At 40.2% G+C, this 17150-nt stretch overlaps 1 protein-coding gene across 4 annotated transcripts in view; it reads left to right on the forward strand.

The window, feature by feature from the left end:
* Window positions 1-17150, forward strand: part of LRCH1 (leucine rich repeats and calponin homology domain containing 1) — a 195538-nt gene that overhangs the window by 102676 nt on the left and 75712 nt on the right. For all 4 annotated transcript variants that reach the window (XM_080798073.1, XM_080798076.1, XM_080798074.1 and 1 more), the window contains exon 3: window positions 14406-14532. In XM_080798073.1, the coding sequence (XP_080654199.1) occupies window positions 14406-14532 (127 nt within the window). The remainder of the gene's footprint in view (window positions 1-14405; window positions 14533-17150) is intronic.

Here is a 17150-nt window from a genome sequence, read left to right on the forward strand (position 1 = left end):
CTTCATATATATCTGTTACTGAGAGATGTGCTTTAAGCAAAATAGGATGATTATAGATTTGCTTTTTCCCCTGTAATTCCATCAATTCTTTATGTATTTTAAGACCAAGTTATAGGCCAAGTATTTTGAGCCCAAGTTCAAAATTATATGTCTTTCTTGCAAACTGCAGGTTTTATCATTGTGTAGTGATTCACTTTATCCTGAGAATGCTTTTTTTTTTTTAACTTACCGTCTATTGTATATGAAATTAATACTGACGTCTTAGCTTTCTTTTAGAGGCTTTTGCTCGCACATATTTTTTCATTTTTTTCATCTTCAACCTTTCAACCTTAGTTTCGGTATGTATGTATGTGGATTTACACTTTTCTTTTTATTTTGTATTTTTTTTAATGAAGATCATTATTGCCTTTTCCCCCCTGAGCTTTCCTCCCTTCTATTGACTATTCCAAGTTTTATTTATTCTAATTTTTTTCTTCCTCTGGTTTAGAGGTTAGTCATTATATCTTTAGACTTTGAATTGAAAGGTTGCTTATATAAATTGTTACCATGAATATTTGACTTACAAAAGCCTGAAGGTAAAGGTAAAAAATACCTCTTCCATCCTCCTTAAAGTAATAATGTTCATAGAAAGCTTAAATTGCAAGTGTCCCTCTGCAAACTTTTGTATTATTTTTATTCTATATTTTAGGTCTATCTTGCTTTTTACTTTGAATTGAGTCAACTGATACTTACTTGTACATATATATATGTGTGTGTGTGTATTATATATATGTTTTTTGTTTTTGTTTTTTTTTTAACCAGATTTTGTGCTTTTTCATCTCACTCTTTTTAGGTTCAATCTCCTTCTTTTTAACATGCATTCTTAAGAAGTTTATTCGGTGATGGTATGCTTATGGTAAATACAGTCTTTTCCTGAACTATCTTTTCCCCTCATTCTTGAAGGAAGGTTCAATTCTTGGGATAAAATTTTAGGTTGTATTAGTGTAAAATTTTAAGTTGCAGTTCTTTTCTATTGTATTTCAAAGATAGTATGTTTTCTGACCTCTGTTTTGCTATAAAGCAATCCTTTGCTAGGTTAAATGTTTTAGGCTTGTGGAGCATTTTCCATGCTTTTCCTTTTGATTTCTCCCCATACCTTCTTTTTATATTTTGTTGCTCTATATTTTTTGCTATAATATGTATAGGTATATTGTTTTGGTTTACCTAGCTATAAACTTTGTTTTGCTCTCTGAGTCTGAGGATTCATGTCTTCCATCAACCCTAAAAACATTTTAGTCATTGTCTTCTTTCATATTGTGCCTTCCTCCATTTTTCTATTATTTCTGCCTTCTTTGGGTATTCCCCATTAGTTAACTTCGATCTTTCATTCTTCTTCTTTTCTTAGTATCTTATATAGTTCTCATTTCTTTATATTTGAGGTAGTTGTCAAACATGAAAATGCATTTAAGCATATCGAGAGTGGAAGTACAGTAATTCTTTGAAAGCAGGAAAAATTGTAGTACTGTGGGCTTCTCAATTGAAAAGACTCCCAGTGATTGGAGTGTGTAGCACAAGAACTCTGTATTTTGGCTTATTACTGAGATCTGATGCACTCTGTTACCCTTACAATGGTATACTTTGTTGGTTGGCTAAAGACAAACTTTCACTTGGTACTAAATTTCTATGAGTTAAGTTATTTTATTATAAAATGAATTGAGAACAAGTCTTAAAGCCTTTGACCCATGAAACTGGAACCTATGAGAGTTTGGCTTTTTATTTATTTATTTATTTATTTGACAGACAGAGATCACAAGTAGGCAGAAGCAACCTAGGCAGAAGTAAGGGGAAGCAGGCTCCCCACTGAGCAAAGAGCCCGATGCGGGGCTCGATCCCAGGACCCTGGGATCATGACCTGAGCTGAAGGCAGAGGCTTTAACCCACTGAGCCACCCAGGTGCTGTGAGAGTTTGACTTCTTAATCTTCAGTCCTTTCTTTGTTGACTTTGTCTGCCTTTCCCGTCTTGTCACACCCTCCATGCCTTCGTCCCTGGTGTCTTAAATTGAGGGTCAGATGGAATTAGGGCTTTATAAAGGTGAGTAGATTTTGACTGCAGTCTGGAGGCCTAAGGGCCACGCCAGGGCTTCACTTTGGATTTCTTGGTGTTCTTATCTGCTCGTTAGTGACAATTACAGTAATAGGGCAAATAAAAAGTTTTTATAAGAGTTGCTTTTGAGAAAAGAGACACAGTATTTTTTTTTCTCAGCTTCCCAGTTCAAATCTAGATGCATGGTTTCATTTTCAAAGTAAAAAAACATATGCTATTGTAGCTGGAAAACTGTAGAATATGTTATTAATAATATTATCTTAATTCTGAAAGGAATGCTAGTGCTCAGAGCTCAAGGAGGGGAAATCTTGACAAAATAATGTAGCCAAGAGTTTCAGCATATGTGATAGTCCTAAATAGCACTTTTCCGCAGTAGATAAATTAAGTCAAGAATAAATGCATATTTTGTGGTTCTTTATCTAGAAGCATTCAGGGGATTGAGTGTTTAGGCAACAAAGGGTATAATTGGGATGTGAGCAGTTGAGTCTGTGGGGCTTTTTATTTTTTTTTTTAATCTCTTGCCATTTCCTGGAACACCTTTACACTCTCTGGACCAGATGGACTGTGAGGACAGATGGAATGAGATAATCTCTTTGAACAGTGAGAAAATAACCAGAAGATTTGGGTCACTTTCAGAGTTGGATCATGTGGAACTATGTTATCTATTAGTCTAAGTATATCCACCTTAACCTCATGAAATCAGGCAGTGTTTTTCTGATACTCCATTTGGCAAGCCAAGGCAGAAAGGAATGTGAAAATAACATAAGAAAATTGACCTGTTCTACTCAGTGATTAATTTGTCTGTTCATGAATAGAGAATAAAGGATCTGGAGAAAAGTTACCTGCCAGACTCCATTGGAGAAAAAAGTTGTTTGTTTCTAACCTCAGTGATGCCATTGGATCAATTAAGGAATAAGTAGAACATCGTTTCCTCAGAGTAAGTTTTATGGAAAAATGTTCTGTTGGATATAGGTATACTTAAAAAAAACACACACACATACAAACAAAACCATGTATTATACTAATAAGCACTGTGTATCTCCAAGCAACACAGAGCTCTTCCCCCCACCTTTTTTTTTTTTTTTTGTGAGGCCTACCTATTAGCATCTCCCAGGGTGGTGCTTTCCAAAACATCAGTTTGTAAACACTAATTTAGAAGAATTTTTATCACCCATTCACTCCTTTAAGAACTGACCTCCTGCCTAAAAGAGGATGAGGTTAAAAAATGTGTTCCCATCATGTTTCATCTGGGATCGGGAGGGAGACAAACCATAAGAGACTCTTAATCTCACAAAACAAAGTGAGGGTTGCTGGGGGGTGGGTTATAGATATTGGGGAGGATATGTGCTATGATGAGGGCTGTGAAATGTGTAAGCCTGATGATTCACAGACCTGTATCCCTGGGGCAAATAATACATTATATGTTAATAAAAATAACTAAAAAAAAGGTATGTTCCTTACATAATGTTATATTCAGTGGTCCAGTAATCTGTATGGGCTAGATGTATTGAAGGGAAAAATGAAATATAAGTAGAAGACAGAAGGGCCCAGGAAACACTAAAGCATAAAGTGTGTTACACAGAGCTGACATCCAAGTTGATTTATTTTTTAATTAGTACTTTAAAAAAATATATATATATGTATTTGTTTATTATTATTTATTAGTGATCAAGTAAAATTTACGATTTTTTGAGAGAAAATTAAGTAGTGCAAAGCACAAACAATATATCAATCGTTCACACCAGTACTCAAACAATTGTTAATATTTTGTGATGTGTGCTTATGAGACTTTTCCTTTTCCCAGCCCACCCCCCTTTTTTTTTATAGGATTGAACTCTTTTTGTAGGGGATGAGAGGATTTTTTTTTTTCAGAGGTTCTGAGAGCTCAATATTATATAATGAAGAAAAGAATGACCTTGACCAGAAGTCTGAAGCAGCTGAAAGAGTCTTTAAATTATCTGCACTGAAATTTTGTTGTAGAAATGCTACATCCCTATAGTTGAAATAATCACCCATTAAAGGATAATTCTTTTAAAAAGGTAAAATCAGGACTCTCATACAAATATGACATCCATCAAAGATTGTATATAATTCATTAATTACCGAAGGAGCCAGTAAGGTGTTATAGCCTGTTTGAGGGGGACTTCACGCACGAGCGCGCGCCCACACACTAGTGGGCTGGCAGAGATGAATTTATGAACGGCTGCAAGAGCACCGTCATCATTTGCAGTTCCACCACACTCGCCACAATTTCTCTGTGCTTCTGGGCACTAAAATTATTTGCCTTACTGTCAGTTTTCAGTTTTACAACAAATTACAGGGGTGTAAGATAGCTCAAAGACGATGAAAGGCAGAGATAACCTGGAAGGGTATATTAGACAAGACCCTGAGCACTGATTTTGCCCATTTCAAAGTCAATCACAGTGTTCCTAATATACTAAATAATTCCATTTACATCACTGTATGCAGGAATTGTGCAGCTTTATGAACTATAAGAAGAAGAAAAATATAAGCAATGATATTTGCTGGGAATTGTGAAACTCTTCTTCCAACAGCCTGTGTCCCAAAGACTGTGAGAGGCTCTGTGCGGGCAGGTGTGTGGTAGGGCAGGACTGAGGAGAGCGTGTGCTCTGAGGGCAGCACGTGGACCTTTATCTGGCCAGGCATTCGAATGGGTGGCCTTCAGGGAACGTAAGTAAACTGTTAGGAGTAGTGGGTCCTCCCTCCTGTACGTTAATCCGAGGGCGAGACCACTGTGACCTCTGTACCAAGGGGAGAGAACGGCCTAGAATCTTCTGCAGAGACAACTTTTGAGCAGTTGACAGTGGGGCCCAAAGTCTGCAGACCCTTGTTTACAGAGTTGTTAGGGTGAGCCAGGCATCTTTCAGTTCCCCTTACAAGAGAGCATCCATAAAGGAAGTCTCACTTTATTTGCTAAGAGTCACTAATTTTTTTTTTTAAGATTTACTTATTTATTTGATGGATCACAAGTAGGCAGAGAGGCAGGCAGAGAGAGAGGAAGGGAAGCAGGCTCCCCACTGAGCAGAGAGCCCCACCTGGGGCTCGATCCCAGGACCCTGGGATCAGGGCCTGAGCCCAAGGCAGAGGCTTTAACCCACTGAGCCACCCAGGTGCCCCGAGTCACTAATTTTTTATCTTACGTCTTGAGAAACCCAGTAGGAGATACCTGCTGCTATAGAATTTTTAAAATAAATGTCCAGTGTTCAGGTGGGACATCAGCTCAGAGAGATGTTGCCTAATCCTGTGAAGGGCTAGGTTTTAGGATTCATATCCATTTCATATTTTCTCTGAGTTTAGAACAGGTTCTTGATCAGAGCAGGCTCTCGGAAGTTTAGAAAAATAATTGGCTTCCTGTCAGCGTTTGACACCATACCACCATCCTTCCTGGATTTGGTCACAGGCTTTCCTGCTTGCTTTTCTGTGTCTTTCTGTCTCTTCTTTATTTCCCTGTCTGGGTGTTCTTTCTCTTTCTGCACCTTATCGCTAGAATTCCACAAAGGTCAGTCTTTGGTCCTTAAATCTTCTCTCTCAGACCCATGCCTCGGGTGTCTCAAATATATCCTCTCCCCCTTTTTCCTGATTGCCAAAACTTCAGGTCCTCTTAGATGCTTATTGACTCCTCAAAATTGAGCATCTGCTTAACTAAGCTCATTTTCTTCTTTCCCAAATTAGCATCCTTGTTCCCGTCCATGCTCCCAGTTTTCTCCACCCCCCTAGCTTGGAACCTCAGAAATTATCTTTGACCCTGTCCTCCTCCCTTTTTCATAGAAATTAATCATTGAACGACCAGTCTAGCATCTCATTACCTCCTGCTTAGAATCTGAGGTCCTCCTCCTACTATTTTCTGGGTTTCCAAAGTCAATGAAAATAGGCAGTGTTGTATTGAAGAAGATCACAGACATTACTATGAAGCCTGGCCTACCTAGTTTCAAACCACATGTCACAGAGCACTAGCTAGGCAATTTGGAGCAAGTTCTTTAAACTCTCTGAATAACATCAGTTTTTGCATCTGAAAGGTCGGAGGTTTAATGGTTCTATTACATGACTGTTGCTTATATTACATGACTGTTGTGAATATAAATAAAATAATAGTTGTCTAAGTGCCTAGCACAGTACTTTATACGTCATAACTACCCAAGAAATGTTTCTGGAATTGCCTAATCAGGTTTTGTAGTGTGCTATGTCACATCTATTGCCATATGGGTTAAGAAAAAGAGTGCAGAAGATCTAGTAAAGTAAGTGGATTTTCTAGTATTGTTAGTAACGTGGATATGGTGCTGATTTGTAAAAGTATTAGAACAGTTAAAAGGAACCTTGTTATTATAGGCTGTCAAGTTACATGACAGGAGCTCTCTGAAGACTCATTTTCTTGGAAGAATAAGTAGGGGGAAAAAAAGGATGTATATAGACATATTCATACAATTAATTCCACCTGCATTTAAAAATTCCTAGAACTAGATGGAGAGACGTATGTCTTTAAATGATAGACAAAATGTTCAAAAATGTTCAGGCATCTTAAATCTTACTATGAATATTTTGTATTCACTCAGAGTCCCTGGGTAGAGTATTTTGTATTCACTCAGGGCTCCAGGGTCCGTCTGCCTAACTTGATCTGGGCAGCCTGTTCTCCTCTAAGTCAGTATGGATATCCCTTTCCTTTTGGGCGGAGGAAAATGTCAAAGTAACATTTGGCTTGGTGGAGTTGCATGGAGGAGAAGGTGGGTAAGGTAGGCATCCTTGCCTGGTAATAGGAAGCTAGTGTCCATTCTACTTGGAACATGGCTCCAAAAAGTGGGAGAATTATCTTCAGTGCCAAGACATTTTTCTTAGCCATTTAGTGGTGGTTTCCCTAGGTGCCAGCAACAGTGTTTTGCAGAGTGGTGTTTTTCAAGACATAGGGCTTAGGCCTCTACAGTCTTAATACTTTTTATTTTGTTTATTATTATTATTTTTTAAGTAGCCCCAATTCAGGGCTTGAACTCATAGCCCTGAGATCAAGACCTGAGGTGAGATTAAGAGTTGGATGCTTAGCCAAACAGCCATCCAGGCACCCCAATAGTCTTAATACTTAAAACCCCAAGTCTACATTCTTTCCTCTGAAGGTGTTTGGCAATTAATATTCTGGCTGGCATCTGATACTGCATTCTCTTTGAATATCCAGTGCTTCCGTGATTTAGAACACTTAGCTCCGTTTTAGAGTGAAGGGAGGGCATGATAAAATATTAAAGAGGAAATTTGAGGTCACAGTTTTTAGAGCCTCATCCTTTAAGAAATGACGAGCTCTGAGGGAAAAAAAAAAAGGACAGGAAGTAACTGAGAAGGGGCGAGTTATCAATAATTACACTTTGAAATCTAATTACAGACATCGGCAGTGGTGGTTGCCGGCCATGGAGAGTATAAAAAAGCAGAGTATTTTAAGCCAGGCTTTATTTATACTCAGGAGGAGACTGATAGGCTGTTATTGTGGGAACTAGCTTAGGCTGCAGTGGCCAAATATGGTGCAGGTATGCACTCGCAAAGGCACAGCAGAAGGGCTGGTGCAGCCACTGGCCCGAATTCTGAGCTGCTGTAGATGCTCCCTTTTTGCTTCTTGCTGCACTTTTGGTTCTCCTTTCTGCAGCTGACTGCTATGCTTCTCCAGACGTGGCCTTCATGCGTGTAGAATGGGAAATGGATCGGTACGTAGTGCTCAACAGCTGGTTCACAATGCAGGTTTGGAAGGATGATTCTGTGTTGCTGGTCTCGAAGCATTTAAAGTTTTCTGGTGATGGCCACCCCCAAGTTGCAGACAGCCTAAGTGCTTTCAAAGTTCAGGTTCAGTGTGGCTGCCCACATGGTGTGCACGCCCGAAATCTCAATCGCACAACTGCTTTACAGATCTCACGTAAAACAGGGTGAACATGATAGTCACGTAATTTGTATTTGTAGCATTAAAGTCTGCCAGAAGATCCCAGGCAACGTGAAGCGAGGTGCTGGTGGTTGTTGGGAGGAGTCTCAGGCATCTGTGGATGGTGGGAACGCAGGGGGAGGGCAGGTGATGAAGGGGAAGTACTCTGTCACCAGGGGAAGAGAGGGTGAGACATTTTGCCGTGGTGGGTTTTCAGAATGGAGCCAGCAAGAAAAAGGAAATGGTTCTCTATAGATATTGTTCACTGATATGTGTGTGTAATAAAGACCATTAACAGCCAAGTGTCATATGCAAAAGAGAAAAAAAAAACCCAAAAAATGTTACTCTGCCTTGAATGAAAGGTGAACAGGGCATGCAGAAAAATAAAACAAGGGGCACCTGGGTGGCTCAGTGGATTAAAGCCTCTGCCTTCAGCTCAGGTCGTGATCTCAGGGTCCTGGGATCGAGCCCCACGTCAGGCTCTCTATTCAGTGGGGAGCCTGCGTCGTCCTCTCTCTCTGCCTGCTTCTCTGTCTACTTGTGGTCTCTGTCTGTCAAATAAATAAAAATCTTTAAAAAAAGAAAAACAAACAAAAAAGAACAACCCCTAAACACAAAATTAAGTGAGATGTCCTTTGAAAGGACACACACCACGCACAGAGAAACTCTTCGCACAAACAGTAGCAATAGCTACGGCATACTTATTTGTTCCTTCCCGCAATCCCCCATCCCGGCCAAGACTCACAGAGGGTGAGCCTGGAGTGTCCATACCACAAAACCTGCCCTGATCTCTCTGGGGCTGTTGAGGTGTGAGCTGGGACAGTTTCTGAATAGGCTTGTGATGGTTAATGATCTCACACCATTATTTCAGTTACTCTTCAGAAACCAAACAGTAAATGAAGATGATGACCCCTGGGTATTCATGTTTTCCCAGATAAATAGTAGGAACTTGGCATTTGGAGAAGGTGGGGGAGAGAAAGTCGTCCAAGCGCTTGTAGGCGCTAGTCTAGGGTTTCTAGCGTGGTCGTAGTTCACTTGGTTTCTCTCAGGGTGAAGTTGTGTAGCCGAGCCTGGTCCTACCCTGCACGCCTCGGAGTGATCATCTTGATGTTTCAGGGGCATATGCTTTCAGTGAATGCAACATGAAGCCGTATTTGAAAAGTGGCTGACATTTTAGCAGTTAGGAAATAAAATAAATAAAATGGAGCTAAGCACACATACACTTTTTTTGGTCACACTCCCACTGCTTTTGCCACGTTAGCGGTCAGGTATCATTTTGTCTTGTCGAGATTTAATGTTGGGCCAAGCGCTTTTGCCTCCATACTCTCATGTCTCATGTTAGATAAACGTTATCATCTATGTTTTAAGGACAACAAAACAGAGGAGTTAAATGTTTTACCTCCATCAGATGTTTGTGGCAGAGATGAGATTTGAAGCCAGGCCTTCTAATTCCATAGCTGGTGACCTTTTCACCAGTTGAGTAGGTGACTATGTTATGGAAGTCTTCCTATAAGTTATTTTCTGCTGAGTGGGTTCTACCCTCAATTATTAAGTGAACTCATACACTAAAAAGAACCCATGCACTATTCCAGTAGGATAAAAAATATATATATAGGATACCCTGATAATAAAATCACATGTAAGAATATAGTCTTTTTATTTATTTATTTACTTATTTGACAGAGAGAGACACAGTGAGAGAGGGAATACAAGCAGGGGGAATAGGAGAAGCAAGCATCCCTCTAAGCAAGGAGCCCGATGTGGGACTCGATCCCAGGACCCTGGGATCATGACTCAAGCCAAAGGCAGATGCTCAACGACTGAGCCACCCAGGTGCCCCTATAGTATTTTTTTTTTTATCATCACATACTTTAGGAAAAAAACTTTCTGATAAACCAATAATAAATAATGTTAAATACCACCATTAAGTCTAAAAACATGGATATTAATAAGTGTCAAAGTCAAAATACATTAAATTAAGACTCTCTAGCAGTAAAACCGCACGGAAGTGAGATGGTTTGCAAATTCTTTAGTTTAAGAATTATGTTAAGTTCGGGATAGTGGATACTTGAAGCCAAGAGAAATTTATCCTGTAAACTAAAGCTATCAAAAGTGTTCAAATTATGTTTGAGTTGCCTTGTTTCATCTTGACATGAGGATATAGACCAATAAATCTAGTAGGGAGTCATTCGATTGAAAAAGATGGAAGAGGAAGCATTAGCAATAAACACGGCCCAGTAAAAACCTAACGCCTTTCCGCCTCTCCACCTCCCTCCCTGTGCCATCATTGTCCACGCAGACTGGGCAGGGACAGTGAGAAGAGATGCTGGGCAAGAAGTCTTAGGCTGCCACGACCAAATCTGTAATTTCTGCTTCTGAATGAGTGGCCCCCTTTCCCCCACTAACTTAATCCTTTGTACTGAGCAAGTTAAAAAAAAAATTTTTTTTTTAAATTTTGCTTTTAGGTGGAGCTTGCAAGGTAGATTTGAAAATAATTGTTGAACATTACCTTATCAGATTGTATACAGCCTTATCATAAACATTCTTTCTGCGAAGGGCCCATTTTTAGCTGAGCGGCCAGCAGGAGACAAGTGGGGAGCAAGATAGTTGTTTGAGGCCTGAGGCAATTATTTGCTTGAGAAAAATTGCTGCCAGATGAGTGGTTTCAAAAATCTCAGGCTACCCATGTGGTCTTTAGTGGGTAGAGGATTAAAGGGAATGGAGTTTCTCCTGTCCTTTATAAATACTTGCTGGACAGCTAATGGGTTTTTGTGTGCATGTGTATTTCCTTTTTCTATCGGGGAAATTACAAGTCATACAGGAACATCCTGTGATAAAATATATGAAGTTGAGCCTGAGAGACTGGATCAATGAGATTGAAGAAATGTGACCTGGGTCTGTAGCATGCTGTGTTATAACTAAAGTTCTGGCGTCTGGATTTATCTGCAGGTGACTAACTATAGTATAGCATGAGGCATAAATAAATAGGCTACTCCATCAGCAACTTTTAGCATAAAAAAGCTTGTAACCCCCATCAAAGAAATCATGAATTTAAAATGCTTACATTTAAAATTAATATTAACATTTTAAATTTAAAATGCTTCAGTGTTATTTTAAATTAGTACCCACCCTAGAATTCCCATGAGCCTAATCCCATGTAATCTCAAATACTGTGCTTCTGAATGAGCAGAGCCCTCATTGCATTGCTTAAATGGTATGATAAGTGGCTCTCCTCGTTCAGTATCTGTTAATCTGATGAGATCTCTGCATTATGGTGAGACTGGGAATAGCTGAAATCTGAGTTTCCAAGCAAAGAAACACAGGAAGAATGTTCAATTGTAATTGTTAATTCTTTGAAAACGGGAATGTAGAAATTTTTGAAAATATCAATTAATCTTTGTTTCCTTATCTTCTCTTCAAAAAGAAGTTTAAATGTGGCTCCAAAATTTAAAAAAAAATGGCCTTATTAACATTTTAAGTAACCAACCCTCATTTTAGGAAATGATGTATTAATAAATATTTTATAACCACAAATTACATTCCAAATTATTTGCTTGCCACTTTTCAATAAACTTCCTTCTCTTTTCCGGAGGTAATGTCGAAGGAGATGTTTATGGAGCTTGGAGAAAGCTTTCCCATCAGTGCTCCAGGAAGTCCCTGTCAGCCAGTCAGAGCAGCCCCACTGGGCTCCTGTGGGTGGATGTCAGAGGCTGGAGGACAAGCTGGTAGCCCTTGATGCCCTTCTGCTGCCCTCAGAGACAGGAGAAAGGGCCATGGCATGTCCAGCCCCCTTCCTCTCCCTATCACTCTAACCAGGGGGAAGTGAAGAGCCAGCTGGTCTTTCCAGTGCCAGGAACCCCCCTACACCTCCATATGGCTTTCAATGTCCTCCCTCCCTCTGCTGGACCCTCTTAGAGAAACCTCTCTCCTTCCCACTCCTTTCTGGAAATCTCTTTATTTGCAGATCTCAGCAATGGAGGGAAGGTTGACTGTATCTTTTCTTGATAAACCCTATTACCCAGGCATTGGGTACCTGGAACAGGAGAGATATCGGGGGAGTTACAGGGGAGCACCCACATGAGAAAGTTCTTTTTTTTTTTTTTAAGATTTTATTACTTATTTGAGAGAGAGAGAGAGAACCTGAGTGAGGGTGGAAGGGCAGAGGGAGAGGTTGAAGCAGGCACCCCGCTGAGCAAGGAGCCCAATGTGGGACTTAATGCCAGGACCCTGGGATCATGACCTGAGCTGAAGGCAGCCTTAACCAACTGTGCCACCCACGCGTCATTAGAAAGGTTCTTTCCAGGGGATAACACCTGCTTTTTCTCAGCCCATCAGCTAGAGATGTCCTTTATTTAGCCATATGATTCCCACCTCCTCATATCGGGGAGTAGGGGAGTAAAACCTTTAACTGAAGTATAATACATACAGAAAAGTACACAACTCATAATTATACATCTCAGTGAATTTTCATAAATAGAAACCCCCATGTAAGCAGTATGCAGATGAAGTTTATCTTTTTATAGTGATAATTATTTCTTTTTTAAGATTTATTTATTTTAGAGAGAGCACGCAAGTGGGGGTTACGGAGGAAGAGAAGCAGACTCCCCACTGAGCACTGAGCCTGATGCAGGGCTCCATCCCACAAACCTGCGGTCATGACCTGAGCTTAAACCAAGAGTTGGACTTTCAGCAGACTGAGCTAGCCAGGTGCCCCGTGATATTTATTTCTTAATTATAAAAGCACTTCGTAGGAACTTTGGAAAATTCAGCAAAGTATAAGGAAGAAAATAAAAAGGCACTCATTGTAATCTAATCCCCCTCAAAGGATTACTAATAACACCAGTGTGTTTTCAGGCTGTCTGTCCCTTCCTCTCTCCCACACTGATTTATGTGTGTTCATAAATACATGTACACTGTACCACAACCTTGGAAGCTTTGTGCACGTGCACACATACACACAAAACAAGTTCTAAATAGTTGTAGTAACTTGACACACAGATTTTTAGATATTTTACAGCCTGGTCATTGGCTTCATCAGCAGAATGCCAGGGAAAGAAAGGCAGGGAAACTAAAAATCTTCTGTCTCCTTACTTGATGGCAGGGAAGGGGCTTTTCGTGGGAGAGGAGGTTGAAATAAATGACTGACATACCATAAAATGGTTCATGGATTTCACTTATCCATTATTTTCCCATTTCTCAGAAAAACTAGGCATTGATGATAGGAGGTTAGGAAGTTCAGACACTTCTCGGTAGAAAACCTCTTTCTGCAAAGCAGAAGTGAGACCTGGAGCCAGACTTTTGGGTCCTCTGTGAAACCGAATGTGAGCAGTTTCTGGGTACTCTGTGAAACTGAACCCCTCGAGACCCTAGCTTCACTTTTGCCAGAAGGCCAACTTTAATTTTTTCTTCTTTTATTTTTTTAAATATTGTACTTATTATTTATGTGGGGGAGAGAGAGCGCGAGAGAGAGCACGAGCTGGGGGAGGGATAGATGAGAGGGAGCCCCCCACTGAGCAGGGAGTCCCATGTGGGGCTCAATCTCAGGACCCTGGGCCCATGACCTGAGCCAAAGGCAGACACTTAACTGACTGAGCCACCTAGGTGGCACCAGCTTTTTTCTTCTTTTAATTAGCTCCCTTGCAGACACCCAAATAGACCTTAACCACAGTGGCTCTTGTGTTAGCAAAAGGAAGCAGAGTCAAAACGTTGGAAATCGGGCTCAAGGTCTTTTATAACTTGCAGCACAATGACCTTCCCCATCACTACTAACACGGACGGGAGGATGCCTTCATGGTACTTGGATCTTGCTGAGTTTCCTGCTCACATTGTCAGGAAGAGAACAGTTGGCACCAGCTTCCTGTTGCTATTGGTGGCACAGGGCATGATGCCCGTCTGCCTCTTGGCTGGCCAAGGACTCCGCTTCTGCAAGGGGGTTTGATGGGTTCCTTGTGCTGGAAAAAGTTGTTTCCCACAGAACTGCCTATGCCTTTCTTTCTTTCTTTCTGTTAAATATAGATTTTATATGTGTGTGTGTGTGTGTGTGTGTGTGTGTGTGTGTGTGTATTTAGAGCATGTGCAAGAGTCGGGCAGGGGGCAGAGGGAGAGGGAGAGGGAGAAAAAAAAGCAGACTGCCCTCTGAACTCCATTCCAGGACCCTGAGATCAGGACCGGAGCTGAAATCCAGAGCTGGACATCCAACTGCCTGAGCCTCCCAGGCGCCCCTGTCTTTCTTTCTTAGAAATATACTTCATTATCTTCTGTATTTGGGATTTATGACACATGCAGAAACTTTATTGGACCTTTTATATTTGTAAAATGTCTTCTTGGATCACTCCTTTCTTCTTGCTGACTCACATTCAGAAATAGCATGACATGGCCCGTATGTTCACCTGTGTTCTGGTATTGTCTTTGCAGTCGAAATCAGCTGTCTGCCCTGCCTGCCTGCCTGTGTGGTCTGCCTCTCAAAGTCTTAATCGCAAGTAACAACAAACTTGGAGCGCTGCCCGAAGAGATAGGTCAGCTCAAACAGTTGATGGAGTTGGTATGTTACTGATTTTTAAGATGCTCTTTTTATTTGCTTACTAGTTGTAGTCTATCAAGGTAGTCAGAAAGACTCTTTGCTACAGTTGGACAGGGAGGCACATATGTTGCTGGAAGGCTGTGCGTGATGAAGTCATTAAGTGGAGAGAGGAACAGTCTTGGCTTTGCTGTAGCAGACACAGTTCCTGCAATTTACAGGTTTCCGGTAGTTTACACTTCCTGAAGTTCACAGGATTTACAGTTCCTGAAGTTTGCAGGTTATCGTGTGGTAGTTAGATCATTTTTTTTTTCAGATTGCATATAAATTTGTGACAAGTTATGGTTCAATTGGCAAAGTAATGTACAAATAAGTTGATAAGTTAATAAAAATACTTTATGAATATGGATAATTAATTCAGAAAACACAGAGTGCTCTGATTCTGTAAGGCTTTTAGTAGCCACTGCCCCAAATTGATGAACTCTAAAATGTGACCAAATCCCCAGAGACAAAAAAAGAAAAGAAAACCTTATAGATGGGTGGAGATGGGTTTGTAAGTGTGCACCTGAGTCTAGATCACTGAGGGCCAATAACTTTTCTCTTGTGTGCCAACTGCAGTTAATTTCTTTGGGGCCATGTAGAGCATTATGGTGATGATTTGTGAGGCCCAGATAGAGAGTGCTGTGACCCCTACATCAAGTCTGCATGGGGAGTTGGCTAGGAAAGTGACAGCGCCCATATCATATTTGTATCAGCTTTGGTTTTAGCATAGAAATGAGTTATTGCTGTATAAAGGCACTAAAGGTGAAGAAAGAGTATCTTCTTCAGGACTTATGTGATAGTAGTATCTGACACCTGTTCCAACTAGCTCACACCAAAGTTGGAATTGGTTATAAAGATGCAGGGGTCTCCTCAAATAGCTAAGCAATCTTGGGAAAGAAGATCAAAACCAGAGGCGTCATAATCCCAGATTTCAAGATAGCTAACAAAGCTGTGGTAATCAGAACAATATGGTACTGGCACAGAAGCAGACACACAGATCAGTGGAAGAGGATAGAGTGCCTAGAAATAAACCCATGCTTAGATGGTCAGTTAATCTATGACAAAGGAGGCAAGAATATACAATGGGGAAAAGACAGTCTTTTCAATTAATGGTATTAGGAAAACTGGACAGCTCCATGTAAAATAATGAACTTGGACCACTTTTTTAGACCATACACAAAAATAAACTCAAAATGAATTAAAGACATAAATGTGAGCTCTGAAACTATGAAACTCCTAAAAGAAAACATAGGCAGTAATCTCTTGGACATCGAATAGCCTGAGCAATGTATTTATGGATATGTCTCCTAAAGGCAAGGGAAAACAAAAGCAAAAATAAATTATCGAGTCTACACCAAAATAAAAAGTTTTTTGCACAGCAAAGGAAACTATTAACAAAACAAGAAAGCAACCTAGTGAATGGGAGAATGTATCCTCAAATGATTTGTTCAATAAGGAGTTTATGTATATTAAATATAATATATTTAACTTTTTATATATAGTATATATCATATATAATTTATATACATGATATATATGTTTTATATATAATATAAATATATAAATATATAATCTCTAACATATAAATTTATATAAATACATAATAAAATCATAAATATATTTATAATATAGTATAATATATTAATATATTAGATAATATATAAAATAAAATTTTATAATAAAATATATAAAAAATAAAAAATATAAAAATATATATAAAATTAAAAATTAAAAAAAAACAAAACTGCTAGTCAGATATATTTTTTCTTTTTTTAAAAAATACTTTTTTTTAGGAGTCTGATAAACCACAAAATCCAGGTCTGCTAGAATTTGGATTAAGTCGTACAAACACAATATAAATCACAGGTTGGTTTTTCTCACTTCTTGGGCTCCCACAGCTGGGTGGCGCATGGAACGTGGTCAGTTTGCTGGAACCTGTTGGCAGCTGGGATGCTGTCGCACGGCATGCTGGGCTTAAGCCGATAGCATGTCCCCCCATCTGCTGGGCTGCCAGCTGTGACGAGGTGGCCCGAGTGCTGAGCCTGGAGCCGGCCCTACACCAGAGCAGGGCTTTCCTCAGGTGCTCCCGGCAGCTGCTGGGCTAGCACTGCGGCAGGGGTGGAATGGCACCATCTACAGCCTTGGGACCCCTGAGCTGTGGGGTGGCCATAAGGGACCCTTTGAACTCTCCTTAGGCAGCCTGTACAGAGCCCAGCTCCAGCAAAGGCCACCTTGCCTCTTCATTACACTAACTGTTCAGTGCTGACTAACCACTTATTACACTGTCATCAACTGGCTCCTGCTGTCTTTTCTCCACCAGCAGTCACGGTTGAATCCTTGAATCCTACAATGTGAGAGCCACAGGGGTTTCACAAGCATCTAGTCCAAGATCTTGACATCTTAAAAAATGAAAAAACAAACAAACAAACAAAAACCCCAGGATAGAGAGACAGCGTGATGTATGGAAGGTCCCTGTGGTGTAGCTGACTTATGGCCAGAGCTTAAACACCCTCACCCAGCACTGTCTGATGGGAAGATAAGGCAAAGCAGCAAATGTTACTCTATTCTCTCCTCTCCTCTCCTCTCTTCTTCTACTCTAC

The sequence above is a fragment of the Martes martes genome, assembly GCF_963455335.1.
Source record: "Martes martes genome assembly, chromosome: 3".
In the NCBI taxonomy this organism is placed as follows: Eukaryota; Metazoa; Chordata; class Mammalia; order Carnivora; family Mustelidae; genus Martes; species Martes martes.